The 18,914-nt window shown below is 38.2% G+C and overlaps 1 protein-coding gene across 1 annotated transcript in view; it reads right to left on the bottom strand.

Moving 5' to 3' along the window:
* The window catches only part of NWD1 (NACHT and WD repeat domain containing 1), a 79,266-nt gene extending 61,415 nt beyond the window's left edge, over nucleotides 1-17,851 (bottom strand). The window contains exons 1-3 of the mRNA XM_072601268.1: nucleotides 17,691-17,851; nucleotides 11,893-12,009; nucleotides 8,625-8,958 (exon numbers count right to left, since the gene is read on the bottom strand). Of these exons, the coding sequence (XP_072457369.1) occupies nucleotides 8,625-8,958; nucleotides 11,893-12,009; nucleotides 17,691-17,774 (535 nt within the window). The 5' untranslated portion in view covers nucleotides 17,775-17,851. The remainder of the gene's footprint in view (nucleotides 1-8,624; nucleotides 8,959-11,892; nucleotides 12,010-17,690) is intronic.
* Between the last annotated feature and the right edge of the window lie 1,063 nt (nucleotides 17,852-18,914).

Genomic DNA, 18,914 nt, shown 5'->3' with positions numbered 1-18,914 from the left:
GCTAGCCATGAGATGTTAGGCCCATCACTTACCACTCTGAGTTTCAATGTCTTCATCTGTAAAAGGTAAAGATAGTACTTCTATTGCCTACCTCACAGGGCTGTTGTGAGGAAAATACTGTATCATTGTGAGCTATTGTGATTCCAAGATAAACAGTGGACATAAATAGCTAAGTGGTGTATGGATAAAGTGCCAGTTCTGGACTCAGGAAGACTCATCTTCATGAGTTTAAATCTGGTCTCAAACACTTATTAACTGTGTGATTCTGGGCAAGGCACTTAACCCTATTTGCCTCAATTTCCTCATCTACAAAATGAGCGGGAGAAGGAAAAAGCAAATCACTCTAGTATATTTGCCAAGAAAACCCCAAATGGTGTCATGAAGAATTAGATATGACTTCAAAACTACTGACTAATAACAAAAGTATACCTGAAGGAGCAGTATATCTCTCTATCTCTTTGTAATTATAATAATGACAGAGTCTAGGATTTGTAGAACCTCTCCCTGCCAGGAGACCCAAGCATGTTGGTGCACATTTTATGTAATAATCTAAAGATTACAATTTTTTAATTAAGAAGAGAAAACAGTGTGGCATGGTAAATGTGGAGATGGCTTTGGAGACAGGAAGACCAGTGCCTCTGATACATGCTGACTCAATGACCCTGGGCAACTTTCATAGAATCGTACATCTGAAGCTGAAAGGAATCACGAGGCAATCTAGTCCAACCTCTTCATTTTACAGATGAGGATACTGAGGCAAATGATTTATCCAAATTTAACCAAATTGTCATCCATATTAAGGACCAGAAGAAGGATTTGAACTCAGATCCTCAGGCTCCAGAGACAGTGATTAATCTTTCCGATAAACCATCCTTTCCAACACTGTAAACTATGTCAATCTGTAATGACAAAGGGAGTTTTCACACAGTGTATTTCCAATGTGGATGAAGTTACAAGTCCAAACAATAACAACCAAAAAAATCCCCACCAAAACCAAAAAGGCAGTCCATAAGCATAATATTTGTAAAGCACTTAGCACAGTGTCTATTACAGAGTAGACACCATATAAATGCAGCTGTTGTATAACTACGGAAATATGAGTTATTGTTACCAAGGCACTTAGGAATGAATCCTCTACTCTTCTCTAATGCCTTCTTGTGGAGCTCTCAAAGAGTTCACCAATGAAGTCTAAGCTCTGTTGGGTCCCACCAACCTGGAAAGGCCAAAAGTACAGCCCCAGCTGACTCTGAGTGCCTGGTATCCAAGAGTCAGCCAAGCAAGTACAGAGAAGTTAAGAAATCAAACATCTCTCAGACCTAGACGGTGAGGTCACAGTGCATTCTATCTCTGACATCCCTAAAAGTGACCAGATTCCCTTCGAAGACTTCTACCCAGAGGGAAGCTACTGCCTTAAAATGCGGCTTAGCAAGGTTTTAGAGTCAGAGGATCTGGGTTCAGATTCTAATTCTGCCATTTATCAATTGTGTAACCTTTAGCAAATCAAGTAATCCCTTTGGACCTCAGTTACCTCTTGTCGTTGAGTCATTTCAGTCATGTCTGACTCTTTGTGACCCCGTTTGGAGTTTTCTTGGCAAAGATAGTGGAGCGGTTTGCCATTTCCTTTTCTGGCTCATTTTACAGATGAGAAAACTGAGGCAAATGGGAATAAGTGACTCACACAGCTAGTAAATATTGGAGACCAGATTTTATCCCAGGTCCAGCACTCTCCACTGAGCTGTGTAGCTGTCTCCTCCATCCATAAGATAACAGGGTTGGAATAGATGACATCTAAAATCCCTTTCAACTCTAAATCCATGCTACGCAGATTGTCAGGATGTTTTTCCTTGTAACAAACTAAAGCCTGCTATTGTGTGCCTTTCCTCCACCATTGCTCCTAATTTGTTAACTTCCTTCTCCATTCAAGGCAGTGTGCTAAATATTAGGGATAAAAAGATGGAAAATAACAGTCCCTGCAGTAAAGGAGCTTACGCTGTAATCATTGGGAAAATAAGATATGTATAAATAGATATATTTGTGCAATATGTGTAATATTTAACTGGAGCAAGGGAGTGGTGGGAATCCACTGACTTTTGTTCTATTTGTTCTACCTTCTATAGAGCAGAGCATGTGTTATCCAAAAGCAAGAGAGATGAAGCCTTTGTTGTGCTCTTATATCTTAATGAGGGGATGATTCTTCCTGGTTGAGTCATCAATCATCTTTGACATAATCCCCTAGTCATGGGACCTGCCAAGAGTTGCTGTGTGGTGTATGTCCTTTAGAAAAGAGCCAGAATACATGACCCCAATGAAAGTGCCTGAAACATGTGTCCAATTCCAGGAGTCCCCCCAATCATTTATGTGAAACAAAGAGATTGAGAGAAGGGTCACTTTCAGCTGGAATATCAGTGAAGGATCATCAAAAGAGTTACTTTGATAGCCAGCTATCATTCATTCATAACACATTAATTTGAGGTGGGGCTGGGCTCAGGGCTGCAGGAACTCCTGAAGGTTATCCACTAAGGAATGGAAGGGTTGTTTGTGATCTGTGCCAAGGGAAGGAGCCAGGAATCTTCTGTGGCTTTAAAGACTGTATCAAATTGTGCAATTTTCCTAGGTCCCCACTCATTATTCTTTTGATCCAAATTTAGGTCAGACCTTTCCCCTAAATCTGGCTTGTATAAAATTCAAGTACAGTCTATGATATGTGTTGTCTTTCAATTTATATCTGAACAATATTTTCTCTTTCAAAGAGATTTCATTAGGGTTCCAGCCAACACTGGATGTAGCTTCTACCCACAAATATTGAATTCCACAATAAATATATAGAGGAGTTCTCATGGAAAATCAATGTGGGGTCCTGAGATGATAAAAGTCACTTTAAGAATACACTACACCTTTTAAAACTAAGTTTAAAAGGAAAAGGATAATAAATTTATCTAGTGCCATAATTAGGGAGACCTAGCTGAGGCCTTACCTTGGGTTACTGAATTAGACAATTTTAACACCATTTAAAATCCTTTACCAACTTGCAAACAACAGAGTTCAACACCTAGTTTGTAAGAAGAATTAGTTTAAAAAGGAAGTTACCAGGTCAACCTTATTTCCTCCTTGCTAGGGAGTCATATTTCAGATTAAAGCTTCCCTGGTCCTCTCCTACCAAAGCTCACTAAAGCATGTTTCCTATCACTTCTCCCTGGCACAAAAATTGCATATTATAGTTCTGGTTTATGATTTTAAAATAATAGTAATTTACCACTGTTTCATCGTGTAATCTTGATCAAGACCTTTTCGGTTTCTGGACCTCAGTTTTCCTGCATGTAAAATGAGAAGGTTCAATAAGATAGTCTCTATTTCCCCTTCCAGCCTTCAAATTCTATGATTTTGTGGTGCTCTAAACAATACTCAGTGGTCTCAAAGAACAAACACTTTATAGAAACTTCATATGTACTCAAAACTTCATTCTTCTAGCCAACCACAAATGTCCCAAAACTTAAAAATCCCAAACTTATCTGTTTTTTCCTAAAGGGTTTATCCTTGTGCTATCCCTTCATATGTTTCCTTAGTATCCTCTACCACTTTTTCATGATAAGGAATAGCAAATCCCTATGCACAGCAGGAGACTAGGTGCCTCCAAAAGAAATGTTCATAATTTGTTATTTCCTTAAGCCACATTTCGACACCTCTGTTTTGATTCAGCAGGATATCCTGTTAGGGCAGTAATTCTCCTTTCTTTAAATTTATAGGTTTTCTAGACTGCCAAAACTGGGAGAGAACTTATTGGTGCTGGGGAACTTAGAACATAAAGTATCAGAACTGCGAGGGCTTAAAACATCAAATGTTTGAGTTGAAAAGGAAGGTACAGCTGTAGAATGTCAGTTTTCAGGGATAATAGAACATGGAATGTCAGAAGTGGATGGAATCCTATGAACAAAGAATGGCAGAACTGGGAAGGACATTAGACATAATTTCAGAGCTGGAAGGGCCCTTGGATTATAGATGCCAAAACAGAAAAGGAACTTAGAACATAAAACCCAGAACATAAAATGCCCCAGTCTGAATGTAGAACATACAGTGTCAGAGCTGGGAGGGAAGTTCCACCCCCTCAAATTACAAATGAGGAAACTGAAGCCACATAAGGGAAAGGCTAAGGGCTGACAGTGAGGCACTAAGGTTACTTCTTTATGGCCCTGACTTTTTATAGCTAAGGTGAATATGGAATATGGAAGATGCTCAGATAATAATGGTACATTATATGAAACAAATTGGACTTGGGGTAGAAGAAGGTTCAAGAGGCTTTCAAGTACCAATTCCATTGTCGCTTTTGTTTGTTTTGCCAGATGGAATCAGGTTACCACACAGAGAGAGGAAATAAATGGCTCTACATCACACAAAATTAGTGAGAAAAAATCAGTCTAGGATTCATGACTCCTATTCAATCAGCCAGACTCTCACTTTGAATCACTTGCTTATTGCAACTGAGGACATTCCCAAAGCTTGTGTCTCTTTCCTTTCCCAAATCAGTGCAATTTAGTGAAATAAGCACTAATAGACTTGAAGGCAAAGGACCTGGGCTCAAGCACCACCTCAGACACTTCCTAGTTGTGTGACCTTGGGCAAGTCACTTTAAGTCTATGTCATCTGTAAAATGACAATAATAACACTTACACTACCTGCCTAACAGGGTTGTGAAGATCAGATGAGAAACTATTCGAAGTGTTTTGTAACCTGTAGAGCCCTGTACAAGTGACATGTAACTATATAACATTAGCACTAAAGGGGACCTTAGAGCACCCCCTCCCATTTTATATAAAAATGAGGAAACTGGGGTCCAGAGAGAGGAAAGGAATTGCCCAAGGTCATAATGCAATTAGAAGTTAATATCCAGAAAAGGTAAACAGGAAAGAGAAATCATAAGGGACTAACTAAAGTTGAACTGTTTACATTCATACATGGAAAGATAATATTTGTAACTCTTGAGACTTTTCTCAGTATTTGTATAGTTGAAGGGATTATATATATTTAGACAGAGGGCACAGAGTGAATTGAATAGGAAGGGATGATATCTAAAAAAATAATTAAGGGGTGAGAGAGGAATATATTAGGAGGAGAAAGGGAGAAATGGAATGGGCAAATTATCCTTCATAAAAGAGGTAAGAAAAAGCTTTTTGAATGGAGGGGAAAAGGGGAGAGGTGAGAGGGAAAAAATGAAACTTCCTCTCATCACATTTGACTTAAAGAGAGAAAAACATGCACACTCAATTTGATATGAAAATCTATCTTACACTACAGGAAAGTAGGGGAGAAGAGGATAAGTGGGGTGGGGGTAATAGAAAGGAGGGCAAATGGGAGGATAGGGTAATTAGAAGTAAACACTTTTGGGGAGGGACAAGATCAAAAGAGAGAATAGACTATCACAACATGACTATTATGAAAGTTTTTGCATAACTACACATGTATAGCCTATATGGAATGGCTTACCTTTTCAGTGGGGATGGGTGGGGAGGAAAGAAGGGGGAGAAGTTGGAACTCAAAGTTTTAGGAACGAACGTTGAGAATTTTTTTTGCATACAACTGGGAAATAAGAAATACAGGTAATGGGGTATAGAAATCTATCTTGCCCTACAAGAAAAGAGAGAAGATGGGGATAAGGGAAGGGAGGGGTGTGATAGAAGGGAGGGCAGATTGGAGGAAGGGGTAATCAGAATGCAGGGTGTCTTGGGGTGGGGGGAAGAGAGAGATGGGAGAGAAAATTTGGAACTCAAAAATCTTATGGAGATGAATGTTGAAAACTAAAAATAAATAAATGAATAAATAAAAATTTTTTAAACATACAAAAAAGAAGTTAATATTCATAACTACAAATATCTGGCAATTTCCCCCCAAAATATTTGCTTACTGTCATGTAAACTCAGTTTTAATTGCCAGATACACTTTAAAGCTTTCTCCAATGAGGTTAATTTGTTTTGAAATTAACTTCTGATGAGAGAAGTTATTTTTGAAGATGCTTTAACCTCAGTGGGAAACTCCCAGCCTCAGGAGCATGGTGACAGTTCCTCAGAGACAAGCTGAGATCCCAACTCACTCAGTTACCTAACCAGCATGGGCCTTCTGACCCAAGAACCAATGACCTTTAATAATGTTTATTATGTTTAGGAGGGAGGGAGGGAAAGAATGAAAGAAGGAAGGAAGGAAGGAAGAAGGGTGGGTCCAGGATTCTTCCCTTAGTCAGTGAGGTTCACCAGACCTCTAGGATGTCAGCAAAGCCATTCCTTCATTCCTTACCTATTTGAAATAATGCTTTCCTTACAACAATCCTAGAAAGTAGGGAGCATTTATCTAATTACTTTCTTTCATATTCTACAAATGATAAAGGTGAGACTCAGACCACAGCTGGAAGTAATTGGTAGACCTCTACTTAAACTCAGGTCTCTTAACTCTAGGAGCAACATTCTTTCTAGTGTGTCACACTTCCTATGACTCAACAGCATTGATTTTTACCCTAATCTCCACTGTAAGTCACCATCCCCTCCCCAACCCCCAACTTTTACCAAAAGACATACTTCTACCAAAGCTATCATATTATCTTAGAATTTCAGAGTTAGAAGACCTCTCCAAGGTCATCAAATCCAAGGCCCTGCCCAATGCAGGAATCCCTTCTTTTTCTAGTATCCCAAATAAGTTCTGCGTTCATCCTTCATTGCCAAAGAAGACAATGCCATCAGAGAAATAATGACATGACTTGCACTTGACTTTGCTTTGAGTGAGGAAGGGCTGTGCAGGTCACCAGCTTCACTTCTCCTCCAGAGCTATCTGAATCCAGTGACCACATATTCATCAGGTTGACTGGAGATGACCCAGGATGAGACAATTGGGGTTAAGTGACTTGCCCAAGGTCACACAGCTAGTGAGTGTCAAGTGTCTGAGGTGAGATTTGAACTCAGGTCCTCCTGACTCCTGCACTGGTGCTCTATCCACTGCACCACCTAGCTGCTGAACATCTGGTCACTGGAGTCAGATGGCTCTGGAGGAGAAGTGAGGCTGGTGACCTGCACAGCCCTCCCTCACTCAAAACAAAGTCAAGTACAAATCATGTCATTATTTCTCTGATGGCATGGTCTTCTTTGGCAACGAAGGACGAACACACACAGATAGGTCCTCATCTTATCTCAAAATAGGCTATGTGGTTTAATGGAATTAATTCTGGATCTGGAGATATAAGATCTGGATAAAGTCCAGGTTCTCTCATTTACTGACCTTTATTGACCTCTTACTGACTTTGGGCAAGTCATCTCACTACTCTAAGCTTCAGTTTCCTCATCTGCATAGTGAGAGAATAATAATATGTACCTCTCAGGGACAGCACTTTGTAAAGTGGTATATAAGTGTGACCTATTATTATCCATTCTCTGCTTGAATGCCTACCTCTCAGGGGAGTGCATTCCATTTTTGGATATCTCTAATGATCAGAAAGTTCCTGCTTATATTGAAATGACCAAAATCTATCTCCCTATAACTTCTACTCATTTGTCCTAATTCTCCTTTCCCCTTACATAGAGAAAAACAAAACAAAAAAACCTGTTTTCCACATGACAGCCCTTCAGATATTGGAAAGCAATGATCACATTCCACTTAAGTTTTCTTGTCTTCAGTACATAGGGCAAGATCTAGAACTTAAAAGGATCCTAGAGTGCTTGTAGATCTCTGAGGTTCCTTCTTGCTTAATATCTATGATCTGGGTCCGTTTTGCAGATTAGGAAACAAAGTCCCAGAAAGGGTAAGTGATTTCCTCAAGGTTATTTAGCTAAAAGCCAGGATTCTAAACCCAGTCATCTGGTTCTAAATTCCATTGCTTTTTTCACTAGACTACTTAGTAATATGCTCTAGATAGTCCCCAACTGTGTACCTGTTATCCAAGGACCAGCTTAGCCAAGTGTGGAAAGCATTGTCATCAAAGGTTTGGCCACTACAGGAAGAATGGGTCTTGGCCACAGAAATCCCTGAAAGACTGTTTACCAAGGTGGTGATCTATATAGGCAGAAAAAATACTAGCACTTTACTTACTTTAAGTAGCAAAAACTTTAATGGTGCTTTAGGGTTTATAAATCACTTTCTCCACAACAACCAGATAAGGTATAATTATCCTCATTTTGTAGATGAAGAAACCGAGACTGGTTCACAGCCACACAGCTAGAAAGTATCATTACTAGAACTCGAACCCAGATCTTCATACTCCCAGACCCAATCTCTTCTCATTCCATTACAGTGAATATTTTACTTTTCTTGATTAAAATAGCAAATAACTAGTCAGTGGCCAAGAGGATGTATCAAAACTATTTCCTTATCCTTTCCTTAATGATTAGAATCTAGGCAGTACTTTGAAAAAGGTGCAGGACTTGGAGTCATTTCCCAACTCGACAATTTTCTAGCTGTATGACCTTAGACTAGTCACTTGACTAAAAATCAGTTTCCTCATCTGTAAAATGAGGGTGATAATCTTCACACTACTTTCCTCACAGGATGGTTGTGAGGAAAGTACTCTGTAAATTATAAAATACTATAGAAATGGGAGGTATTAGCCTCAGAGAAAACTCTTTAGTTTATCTCTGCTCTGTAAGGGGCTGCACCTGATTTGTGGTATCGAAGCTTCTGCTCCCTGCTGATCAAGCCTTGCCTCTCCGCCTCCTGGGCTGCTGATCGCAGGGCTGTGGCTAAGCTGCTTTCTGCCTTCTTCCAGGCTGCACAGTCCCCATGGTGCTGCTTCTGGTACTGGGGCAAGTGTGTGGTGATGGGCTGCAGGATGTAGACAGGAGGGACTGCGTTGTCATCCTTCCAGAACCACTGGGCCAGGAGGGTCAGGTTGTTCGGACTTTTTGTGAGCTGGGCACACAAGGCCTGGAACTCCTTCTCTTCAATCAGTCGGGGAATAGGGCAGTGTCCATACTGATCACCCATGAGCGCCTGCCACAGAGGTGTAGAGAGACGATGTCGCATACACAGTAATTGGGATAGGACTTCTACCAAGGGCTGAGATCCGAGATGTCTCTACCCAGAAGCATTACCCCCACCCTAGGCCAATGGCCTTAAAGGTAAGAGGAAATTATCTAAACCCCTCATTTTACAGATAAGGAAACTGGGCCCCAGAGAAGGGAAAGTCTTTTTCCCAGCATCCTACAGGGGTATTCTGATTCCCAAACCAAAGCTACTAACTTTTTGTGTGACCTTGAGAGAGATGTTTGACTGGGTCTGAAGGTCTTCATTTCTAAAGTGAAAGAATTCAAATTTAAGATCTCTTCCTACTCTCCAACATCTCATCTTCTCTGTTTCCCTCATTTCAGTTGTATGTTCTTTAGGTTGTGATGCATGCCTTGAGTTCTTCTCAGCTCAGACATACTATATTCTGAGGCTTCTCCCAGATCTAATATTCTGTGTTCTAGATGCCCTCACTGCCCTAATATTTTCCTTTCTAAGGTCCCTCCCTGCTCTGACATTTTGGGTCACTGGCCAACTATTTCACTGCAGTAGCACAAAGCTTTAAACAGCCATTGAGAAGAACTAAAAAACAAAACAAAACCACCACCAAGTCTGCTTGGCCCACAACACGTGTTTTGAAAGACGTTATTGCTTGTTTCCCCTAAAGGCCCCAAACCCCCAACGGAGAAGTCTTTGGGGAAAATGTGGGTTTATACAACAGCCTAATGACTTATTTACTAGAGAGATGGTTCCCCAAGGACTTAGAGGTCAATTTGGATTTTCATGGAAAGTCAATCAAGATTCCTCAGCCTTTCAAAGGATATTGAGATTTGTTTCCACTTAGGTTCATTTATTATGGGATCATAATTCCAGAACTGGAAAGGACTTCAGAGTCCACCGAATTCAACCCTCTTATTTTACAAATGAAGAATCTGAGGCCTGGAGATGTGAAATGATTTGCCTAAGGTCACGTAGGTAGCATTAGAAGTGGGATTTGAACCTGGATCTTCTCACCCAAAGGCAGTGTTCTTTTCACTGTATTTCCTTCCTTATAAAGGAAGGATAAAATCACTTCAAATAAAGGGGATGAGGTAAGGTTTAGCCTGAAGGTCAGTCAGTGGAGAATGGAGTGAAGTAGGAGAGCAGGAAAGGGGGAGTATTCCCATATAAGTCACTTCTAATCTTCTTGTAAGGTCTCCTAAGTCGCTCGTGTTAAGTTTTCTTTATAGACTAGGCATCAGCATGATCTATATTAGCTCTTCCCTGCAAATTCTCAGTGATTTACTTAAATTGCAGTTCTTTCTAAAGATCTGCTGTCCCAAAATATTAGACACTACCTACCCTACCCTCACTCCAAAATGCAATCTCTTTGAAAGAAAATAATATGTAAGGATAAACAGAAAAATAATATGGATTAAAAGCAGCAGTAAGATTTTCAACAAGCCAGATTTAGGGGGAAAAGAGTAGCCTTCATATGGACCAATATAGTATTGATATGGGATTAGGCATGTTGCATCCAGTTAATACTAAATGCCTTAATAATAATACCCTACATTTGTATAATGATTTTTTTTTTTGAAAATCCCTTTCATGGCTGTTCCCAAGTAATACATTGGTATCCACTGGTATTAAAAGACTTAGAGGGAAGACTTTCAGTCCATTGGGTAAATCCTCTCTTCAGGACTAATGGAAAGACATAAAATCATGCAAGAGAAAAAGATATTGATGGGTTTGCCATCTGAACTTTTCTACATCGATGAGATCCAAGATCATCTAAATACAGTGAAGTATTTCTTAACGAGTGCACATGTACACTATAACTCGTACTTCCATAGTACATTATAGTTTATAAGGTGCCTTCTCATGATAAGGTCATGAAAACATTAGGTACCCATTTTATAAATGGGAAGACCGAACACCATAGAGGGCAAGTGGCTTGCCCAAAGTTATATAGTTAATACATGGCAGGGTCAAAACTTAAATCTTGGTCTAGGGTCTTCCAGCAACTCAAGATTGCCCTGCCTTGAGGCCTGGGATCTCATTCCTTTTTATCCCCCTCCATAGTTTCTATCAAAAAGGCTTTGCATAATAAACATTTCTGAAGGAATAGATTGGTCAGTTAGGGCTACTTACGAGCCAGCAAGATAGTTCAGCCAGTTGTCCAGAGTGTGTCAAATTCTATTGCACAGGGATGCCCATTAAAGTATGGGGAAGTGATAACCACCAGAGGGAAAGTAGGGAAGCCTAGATACTCCAATGCCCCTGCCATTCTGGCTCTACTATGTGAGCTTTTGGCCTTATCCTTCCCAGGCCTAGAACTCCACACTGTTTTAGGACCTTCTTTGTACTGTGTCTCTGTTTCCCTCCTTTTCTTTCCAGTTCCCCTTTATGTATTAGAACATAAGCTTCTCTAAGGAAGGAATTGTCTTCTTGCTTATACTTGTATCCACAGTGCCTGGCACATAGTAAGTATTTAATAATTGTTTTATCCATCTATCTATCTGCCTACCTATCCTTTATTCTTCATTTTGAATGGCTTTATTCTATCTCAGTTTAGTTTTGTCCCCATCTCTCAGCTGGGCTTCCTGCCCACAACTTTGCCCAGCCAGTTCCCTGAGCTCCGAAATGGCAGAATGGCCCCTAGACAAGGGTGGGACTCAGACCGTGAGATCATTGGCCATTATTGTGATAGGGGTCCCCCAGACCTGAAGAAGTCTGCAGCAGAAGGTAGTATGACTAAAATGTTCTGTTGTGGTGCCTTTTCATATAGCCAGATTGTATAAGGCTACATTCCTGGTGTCTTTCTCCTGCTCCATTATAAGCTCATTGAGGACAAAGACTGTTTCCCTTCTGCCTTTGTGTCCCCAGCACCCAGCACAGTGCCTGGCATTAATGAATTCCTCTTGATGATTCATTGCTTACTATAAAAGTGGGTCCTGCGGAGAGTTTCTGACACATTGCAATCTCCTCCAAGCACAGGTCGGTGGTTGTGTGGTCCACAGCCTCCAAGGTAGGGAGACCCCACCTCAGATCTACCACCTGGGTAAGACAATAATCACACAATGAGTAGGGAAAAGGCCAGTTGTAGAGAAGTCTATGGGTCCAGATGAGAGAAGGGAGTTACTGCCCTTGTAAGCCTATTCTGAATAAGGGACACACAGTATGTCAAAATGTAACTTAATGGAAGCTATAAATTATGGAACGGATGCCATGTTTTATGTTCTCAGGTTTCTAGAGGCTGTACGATATAGTGGTAAGAAAGCTGAACTCAGAATCAGGAGAGACCTGGGAAGGGAAAACACTTATGGTTAACACTTAAAGGCATCTCACTTCAATTGCAAAGACCAATCTTAGCTCCATAGGATGGATGATGAAACATACATCCTTCACAACAGAAACATGAGCGACTACATGTATACAATGTTGCTCATGCTGTCAGATGCAATCTGAATTCAGGAATGGTTAGCTTTGCTGAATTATTTTTCTTAAATATAAGGGAGGTTTTAAAAGGTATCAATAAAACTTAAAATAATGATTATAATATCTGTACTTCCCTCACAGAATCATTGAGAGGATCATACAACATAGCATTTAGACAACGTGGGGTAGCTAGGTGCCACAGTGGATAGAGCAGTGGCCCTGGAGTCAGGAGGACCTGAGTTCAACTCAGGCTTCAGATACTTAAGGCTTACTAGCTACGTGATCTTGGGCAAGTCACTTAACTCTGATTACCTCGAACTAAAAAAAAAAAAAGAAAAGAAAATGCTTTGCCAAAACTAATGCTTTGCTGTGTGTCAGTAATTATTATTAATGTCCCTCCCAATTCTGATATTTCTGTGCTGTATATTCCAATTTTCCTTCCTGCTCTAACATTTTTTAAATCTATGGGATGATTTACCTAAAGGGAATACTTTTTTAAAAGTTTTATTGATACCTTTTATTTTTGTAGTCATTTCCCCACATCATGCCACACCCTAATTTCCAGACTGAATTAAAAAAACAATAACCCAAACCATCCAGTCCATGCAGCGCTTAGCACAGTGTATGGTACATAGTAAGCCCTTATAAATGTCTGTTAGCTTAATCATAGTTTTTTCAACCATTCTCCAAATGATAGGAACTGACTGTATTTTGTTTCCCATTCTTTACTGCCATAAAAACTACTGCTATACGTATTTTAGTCTGTTTTGGACCTTGGGGTAGTATATATTCAGGTTGTTATTCAATCAGATCCCTCCCTCAGTGACCGCATGTGGGGTTTGCTTGGCATGGTTTGCCATTTTCTTCTCCAGCTCATTTTTACAGAAGAGGAACTGAGGCAAGCAGGGTTATGAGACTTGCCCACTGCACCACCTACCTGCAAGACATTTAGGAGGCAATTGCTAAGTCAAATTGTAGAGATCATATAGCTTAGTCATTTTTCTTTCATAATTCCACATTAAACTATAAATCCGTTGAACTACTTCACAACTATACCAACAGTAAATTAGAGTCTATTTTATCACAGTCTCTCAAAAACTAATTATTCTCATCTTTTTGTCACCTTCACAAATTTGCATGGAATGAGGGGAGCCCTCAGAGTTGTTTTAATATTCATTTCTCCATTGTATTTTAGAGCATTTTCATGTGGTTATTTGTTGTTTACAAATTTTCTTTTTAAAACTCCATATCCTTGAACCACTTACCTATTAGAAAATAGCTCTTAGTGTCATACATTAGACTTTTATAATTTATGTTTAATGCAAGTTTTTTTCACTCTATTATTTCTCTTTTAATTCTGTCTTGATTGATTTTATTCATTCTTTTTCACTTTAGGTAGTCAAAAAATGTATTTCCTTTCATAACCTGTTAACTTCTTTTTGGTTAAGAATTCCACACACACACACACACCTCTGTCGTAGTTACAAAAGGTACCTGATCTTACTCTTCTGATTTTTTTTTAATGATATCAACTTTAATATTAAGGTAATATACCCATTTTGTGATTATTGTGCTATATAGTATAAAATGTTGACCTAATCCTAATTTCTACTAACCTGCTTTCCAGTTTTTCCAAAAGCTCTTTTTAAAAACTAGTCTCCCCAGTAATTTTTGATCTAGGGTTTGTCAAATATGGTAATATAGATTTTGACATATTTTCCTGAGTTTTCTTAATATCAAATAATTTGATGAATACTGCTCTATAATATACTATAGTATATAGCATCTGGTAATTCTATGTCCCCTTGATTTGGGCTTTTCCTCGTTATATTCCTTCGGATTCTAGACCTTTTGTTTTTCCAAATGAATTTTGTTATTATTTTGTTGAGTTCTAAGAAGTATTCTCTCCGTGGTTTGATGTGCATAGCATTAAATGTATAAATAAATTTAGGTAGCATTGTAATTTTTATTATATTAGCAGAAACTAACCATGATCTGTTGCTATCTCTGCAATTATTTAAGTCTCCTTTTATTTGTAGTAGAGTTTAAATAAATCCATGTGTGCATTAGTCCCAGATAGTTTATCCATTTAATGGTTATTTTGAATGGCATTTCCATATTTATCTTGAGTTTTTTGCTATTGTTATTGTTAGTGGGGATAGGGATAGGGACTGTGAATTTGTTGTTACAGGGAACAGTCAGATGAAGAAATTCCTTCTATCAATGCAAGTCAGCACCTTCTTTTTCTGGCTCTGGGGTTAGTTCTGGATGCACTATGCAATTCTACTTCTCTCTCTCTTTTCTGTGTTTTTTTTGTTTGTTTATTTGTTTTTATGGTTGGTAGATCTTTGACATTTTACATTAAAAACTTTACAGCTCAATAATTTTATTCATTGTAAAATCTACAAGAGACCAACAGGAATAGAGAATAGGCTGCAGAGGTCAGAAGTCTGGTTTTCTTTATTAATTTGTTTCTTTGATTCCTTCTTTTCTTCTTTCTTTTCTTTCTTTCCTTCTTTTCTCCTTCCCATCCTCCCTCCCCCCTTTTTCTTTTCTTCCTCCCTCCCTCCCCTCCCTTCCTTCTGTCTCTCTATTTTGTTAGTACTTATAAAAATGCTCCTGACTTTGTGGAGTTATTTTGTATCCTATAATTATGCTATGGCTCTTAATTATCTCAGTTCATTTTTTCAATGATCCTTTAGAGATTTCTAAGTACAATACTATGTCATCTATAAATAGATTTTGTCTCCTGGTTGCCAATATTTGTCCCTAAGATTTTGTTCCCTTTTTTTCTACTGCTACCAGAACCATGTCAAATAATCATAAGGAAGAGGGCATCCTTGCTTTTATCTCTCTTTATACTGGGAATATTTCTAGTATTTCTCTGTTGTAAACAATGCTGACTCTTGGCTCTAAGTATAGATTTTCATCATATTAAAGAAAGTCCTTCCATATCTATGCTTTTTTAGGGTTTTTAATATAAAGGAGTAATGATTTTTGTCAAAAGTTTTTTCTGAATCTATTGAAGTAATCATGATTTTTGTTATCTTTGTTGTTTTTATGGTAATTATTTTCCCAGTGTTGAATCTTAACCCCTTAATCCGTTCTGTGAATCTAATTTGATCACAGTGAGTTCTTTTCTGGATATGTTTCTGTAGAATCTTCCCAAGGATTTTATGTAAAGGTTTTGTATTAATATTCATTTGTGAGTTTGGTCTAATTCTTATTCTCTGTTTTGTCTTTCATTTGTTTGGTTGTCAAGACCATGTTTACCTCATAAAAGGGGTCTGGTAGAATGATTTTTTTCTCTATTTTTAAATTTTTTTTAGCATGAGTATTAATTAAACATTTGATAAGATTCACTTGTAAATCATTTAGTCTAGGGTTTTTTTCTTCCTTTGGCAATTCATTTATGCCAAATTTGATACCTTTTTCTGCAGTCTGCCTATTTGAAATTTTTTTTTTAGCATCATAGATCTCAAAGGCACTTCAAAAATTATCTAGTTTAAGACTCTTTTTACAGATAAAGAACCAAGGCACTGAGAAGTCAAGGGATTTGTTCAAGAACACACAGATAATCAACATTAGGGAAGCCACTGATCTTTGTCCTGTACCACACTGCTACTTTGGGTGTTACATATTTTTGTAGAATCTCATCATATCTTTTGAATTCTGTTTTTTTAGAATATAATTGTGCATAGTAAGCTTTAATTCCTCTCTCTTGTGAATTCACCTTGTACATTTCTTATTTTATTAATTTAATGTTCTATTTTTCTTGATCAGTTTGATCAGTATGTTATTGATTTTTTAGTTTTTTAAAAAAAACAACTCTTAGCTTTATCAGTTCCACTGTCAGTATTTTTTATCTTTATTCTCTAATTTTTAAGATTTCTCATTCCGTGTTTAAGATTGCTAATTTGTTTATTTTCTAGTCTTTATAATTGAATGCTCAGTTCATTAGTGTTCTCCTTTTCCATTTTGTTAATATAAGTTTCCAAATATAAAAATTTTCCACAGAGGGCTTGTTTAGATGCATACCAAAAGTTTTGGTATGTTGTTTCACTGTTACTGGCTTTAATATAAGCATTGTTTTATGTTCCATAAATTATATTATAAATACTAGCCTTTTTACATTTTTCTATGATATCTTTATGCCCTAGCACACAATCAATTTTTGTAAGTATATTTTGTAAATATTAACAGTCTCGTTCAGAAATTTCTATTGGTTAGTCAAATTCAATTTATCTAACAATTTGCTCAACTCTATATTTTCCTTATCTTTTATTGCCTTCAGCCTGTTCTAAAAAAGGAATATTAAAGCCTGTTATTATGGTTTCACTGTCAATGTCTTCTTTAAAACCACTTAGTTTTTCTTTTAAGAATGACTATGACACTCGGTGCATATAAATTTAGGAGTTACTTTTCCATAGTCTATGGTACTTTTGAGCATAATGTAATTTTCTTGTTTCTTTTTCTTGACTTTGTCAAATTTTATCATTGCTTTATCTGAGATCATGATCCTTTTCTTTTGAGCCCCTTAAAGAGTAAGAGATTTTGTTTCAGCCCTCACTTCTTATTCTACAGGTGGCTGTATGTTTTAAATGTATTTCTTGTATGTAGCAAACAGCTGAGTTCTGTTTTCTTATTTATTCCTTTATTTTTTCTTTTTATTGGGAAATTTAATCCATTCACATTTAAGATTATAATTGTTAAGTGTGTGTTTTCTTCCACTGTCTACTTATGTGAGTATGTATATATGTGCATAAAATAAATTTACCACCTCTTTTAAATGAGCACTTAGTCACTGCCATTTGTTTTGCTTATCCAAATCTAAACTTCATCCTCTTACTCTCACTCCTACTGCAAATCCCAGATTCCTTTTATTTACTTCTTTGATTAACCATTTCCTTTCCCAACTTACGAAAGAGTATGTATCTACTTCTCCTTCCTCTTACCTCATCCATTTTTAAATTTCCATGATATTAACTTGTGATGCCCTTTTCTAAGAAATGTTGTTTTCCTTCTAATCTTTTTCCTTATTTCTTACCCCTTCTAATATTTTCTAGAATCTGTTTCTAGGAATGATAATTCTTAATGGAGGAATGGAGCATAATTCCATAAAGTGAGTAACTGTTATCATGTTTTACTTTTCCCCTAAGCCTTAGCAGCACAAAATCATTATATTGTCTTAAAGTAAGTGGTAGACATGATGATTTTCAAAGACCCTATGACCCCCATGATTGTTCAATTTGCCCACAAAGAACTAGTCCCAATGACAGAACCAGAAAAGCTGATATTACCTCCAACATTAATCCATGCTTCTGACAAAAGGTCTGTACTTCAGGGTATGCAGCTCCCAGCAGAGTCTCTCTCTCAGCATTCATGTCTGAAAGATATCAGCAGGGAAGAGTCCATTTAGTCTGAAGTAAATCAGAGAAAATCTATATGGAAATTAATCTATTCCATCCTTTGGAATAGAAACAGCTGCCCTTCCTGTCCTTATCTGGGGCATTTTGAAACAGGGACTTTCCTCTCTGTTTGGAACGTGATCCTATTCATTTTCTGTCAATAAGAAGAGTATTTGGGGCTTGGGATTTAAACTCCTATGTGTGTACTAAACCACCCACATTCTCCTACTAGGCTTCCCCTGTGGCCATTGGCAAACAAGAGTCCCTGACCTGCCCAGCTAGCAGGGGCACTCAGTATCTGTGGAAGAGGTGCTTTTACACAGCTGAAGGGGAGCCGGTGGCAGAGAGTCCTTGGTGCGGTGGGGAAAGCACTGAATTTAGAGTCAAATTGGATTCCTGATTATGCTACTCACTCACTATATGACCATGGGAAAGTAGCTTACCCTATCAGAGCTTCCTTTCTGTCATCTATGATGATGTAATCCCTGACAAGATCATAATCATAATCATATTTCCTGGCAAGAAGGGATATGCTGGAGCCAGTTCATACTGGCTTATGAGAACCAATTGTTAAATTTCCAAGATGAGCCTTTATACCTCAGAAATCAGCAAATGCTACAAATCAGGGTTTGAGTTATTGTTTTGTTGATTTCTAGACTTAAGAAAGCAATAGAGAAAGTGTTAATAATTCAGATCAAATTTAAAAGCATATCCAGGGGTGGAGTCAAAATGGCAGAGAAGAAGGACAGACCTGTAGAAGTTCTCCCACCACAGTCCATAAAATACCGGTAAAAAATGACTCTAAACAAATTCTAGAGCAGCAGAAGCCACAAAACAACAGAGTAAAAAAGATTTCCAGCCTAAGGCAGCCTGGAAGGCCAACAGGAAAGGCTTATCACACTGATAGAGCACAGCACAACCCATGGAGTGCTTCCCAGCCTTGACCACTTGGTATGGCATAGACAGAATCAGACCAGGCTTCAGCAGCTGCAGTTCCTAGATTTTTTAACCTACAAACGCTGACAATAGCTTCAAAGGCCAATGAGAAAACTCTTTCACCTGGGTGAAAAGGGAACCGAATCCTGCCCTAACCCCAGCCCCAAGTGGCTTCAGGTG

This window comes from Notamacropus eugenii, chromosome 4 (assembly GCF_028372415.1).
Source record: "Notamacropus eugenii isolate mMacEug1 chromosome 4, mMacEug1.pri_v2, whole genome shotgun sequence".
Taxonomy (NCBI): Eukaryota; Metazoa; Chordata; class Mammalia; order Diprotodontia; family Macropodidae; genus Notamacropus; species Notamacropus eugenii.
Note: the sequence above shows the minus strand (reverse complement) of the source record. Positions and strands in the feature narration are given on the sequence as shown.